This window comes from Chaetura pelagica, unplaced genomic scaffold, assembly GCF_000747805.2.
Source record: "Chaetura pelagica isolate M959 unplaced genomic scaffold, ChaPel_1.0 scaffold76, whole genome shotgun sequence".
In the NCBI taxonomy this organism is placed as follows: domain Eukaryota; kingdom Metazoa; phylum Chordata; class Aves; order Apodiformes; family Apodidae; genus Chaetura; species Chaetura pelagica.
This window is the reverse complement of record NW_009970723.1, coordinates 13,414,517-13,416,484: the sequence shown is the minus strand read 5'-3', so window position 1 is coordinate 13,416,484 and position 1,968 is coordinate 13,414,517. Positions and strand designations below refer to the sequence as shown.

The following is a 1,968-nucleotide window of genomic DNA, read 5'->3' as shown; positions in this document are numbered from 1 at the left end:
ACAGATTTACTGAGAGTGAGATGCAAGGAGGCTAAAAGAGGATTCAAAAGTCTACAGGATTGCCCGCCATGTGCTAAGAAACAATTGCTTTGGAGTACATGGTTACATATTATTTGATGTGGTTACAGATAGACAATCCCTGCTGACAGTGAGATGAGAGACCTAGCTCAACCAGGCCTAGCTCATGATCTTTTTGCTTCTCTTTTTGTGTCTTTGAAGATGTGGATTGTGAATGAGAATAAGTGTAAAGTGAACTGTAGGAAAAGTTGTATCTGAGGTCTTTTGGGCAACAGGAGATGGGAAGGAACTGTTTTAGGATGATAAAGCAGTTGGTCTGGTAGGTTATGTCATTACAAAATGGTTAACAGAGAGCTAAAGATTCATATGTATGCTATAGAGGGTAAGGATGCTATTCCCATGAATAGGAGAATCTCAGCAGTTGAGCATGGTATTAGAGGATCCCAACACTCAAAGGGTCTCACTGGCTGAGCTGTGGATTGCTTGGCTTCTTGTCCTGCCTGCCACCCACTAGGATTGTTTTATGAAGCATTGGGGGTGAATGATGTTGTGCTGAACTTGGAGAGGCATGTGTGGGAGACAGGAGCAGAGAAGGAGGGGGAATGTGGTGTGCAGATGTGTTAAGGTGAGAGTAGAGCTTATCAGCTACCAGTTCCAGAGGGTGGTGGGCTTCTCCTATTTTTTTTTCCTTGCTTTGCTGGTGGAGTCATCCATTGAACAATCTCAGTTGTCCAGATGTACAAGATAAAAGTAGCAGAGTAAAATATTAGGGTGTGATTCATTTAAAATATTTTAAAATCTAACAATTACACTTGTTGTAATTGTTGCCCTTTTGGCCAGCTTCTCTCAGGGTGGCCCCTATTAAAAAGCTCTTGAGACCCTGAAGATAATTTTCTGCTGTTGCATAGTATTTTGTTTCCAGCAAACTAGGTTTGAACTGGAAAATTTCTGTGAAGTCCTGTAGCCAATTTAATATTTAAAACAGACCTGTTAAATTATGCATGTTTCAGGAATGTCTTGAGCCATCCTTCCTCTGCTGTGCTGACTCAGTGCCTGAGGAGGAGTTGACAGCCCATGGAGACAGGGGAGTGTTCTGTGACTGCAGAAAGACAGGATAATAAAAGCTCATAAGGGCAAAGAGTGATGCAGCCAAGGTTTGTGTTGCAGTTATCAGCCAAATAATTTAAAATAAAAAAGGGGGGGAAAAAACCCCCAAACCAAGAAACAAAACCAGAGAACAGAATTAAAGCCCAGCCACCGGTGACCTAAAATGGTGATCTGCACGAAATGCCCTCCTTGGGTAATGTGTGTTCATTTGGTTTTCAGCCTATTTGGGGTAGTTTTACAGAGAGTTCTTTGCTCTTAACATTACTCTCTTTACAAGTCAGAAACTGCATTAGTGTTCTTGCTGAATTTCCATGAACATATAATTCCAGGTGCATATGGGTGCTGATGTTCTTGTGTTTTGTTGGTGTTATGTGCTTATGTCCCCAGCTGCAAACTAAGTGTCCAGCGCCTGGGCTTTAGTTTCATTAGTAAACTTTATATAGCTTGGTCTCTGCTTGCCTTTACCTTTATTTTAATTGTGTATAAAAGCATTAAATTGCCCTACATACAATTAAAAACACAGAGATTGTGATTCTTTTTATTCACTTTCTAGTTCAGATGTATGAGTGAGTGCACTTTCAGAACCTTCTTTCAAAAGTAGTTGTAATCATGTGGTAGATAAGTAATACTTTATAGGGAAGAGGACCTCCAGACAAAATGATTCCCAAATGATCCTAAATTGTAACTTATCTTCTTATTTTTCAGCTAGCTATGGACCAAATCCAATTTGCAAAGGCTGTTTATCTTGTTCAAAGGATAATGGCTGCATCAGATGCCAGCACAAATTATTCTTCTTCCTACGAAGAGAAGGAATGAGACAATATGGTGAATGCTTGCATTCCT

At 40.2% G+C, this 1,968-nt stretch overlaps 1 protein-coding gene across 1 annotated transcript in view; it reads left to right on the top strand.

The window, feature by feature from the left end:
• The first annotated feature begins 1,305 nt into the window (after positions 1-1,305).
• RSPO2 (R-spondin 2) overlaps positions 1,306-1,968 on the top strand; it is a 56,344-nt gene continuing 55,681 nt past the window's right edge. The window contains exons 1-2 of the mRNA XM_010006534.1: positions 1,306-1,318; positions 1,831-1,962. Coding sequence (XP_010004836.1) covers positions 1,306-1,318; positions 1,831-1,962 — 145 coding nt within the window. The remainder of the gene's footprint in view (positions 1,319-1,830; positions 1,963-1,968) is intronic.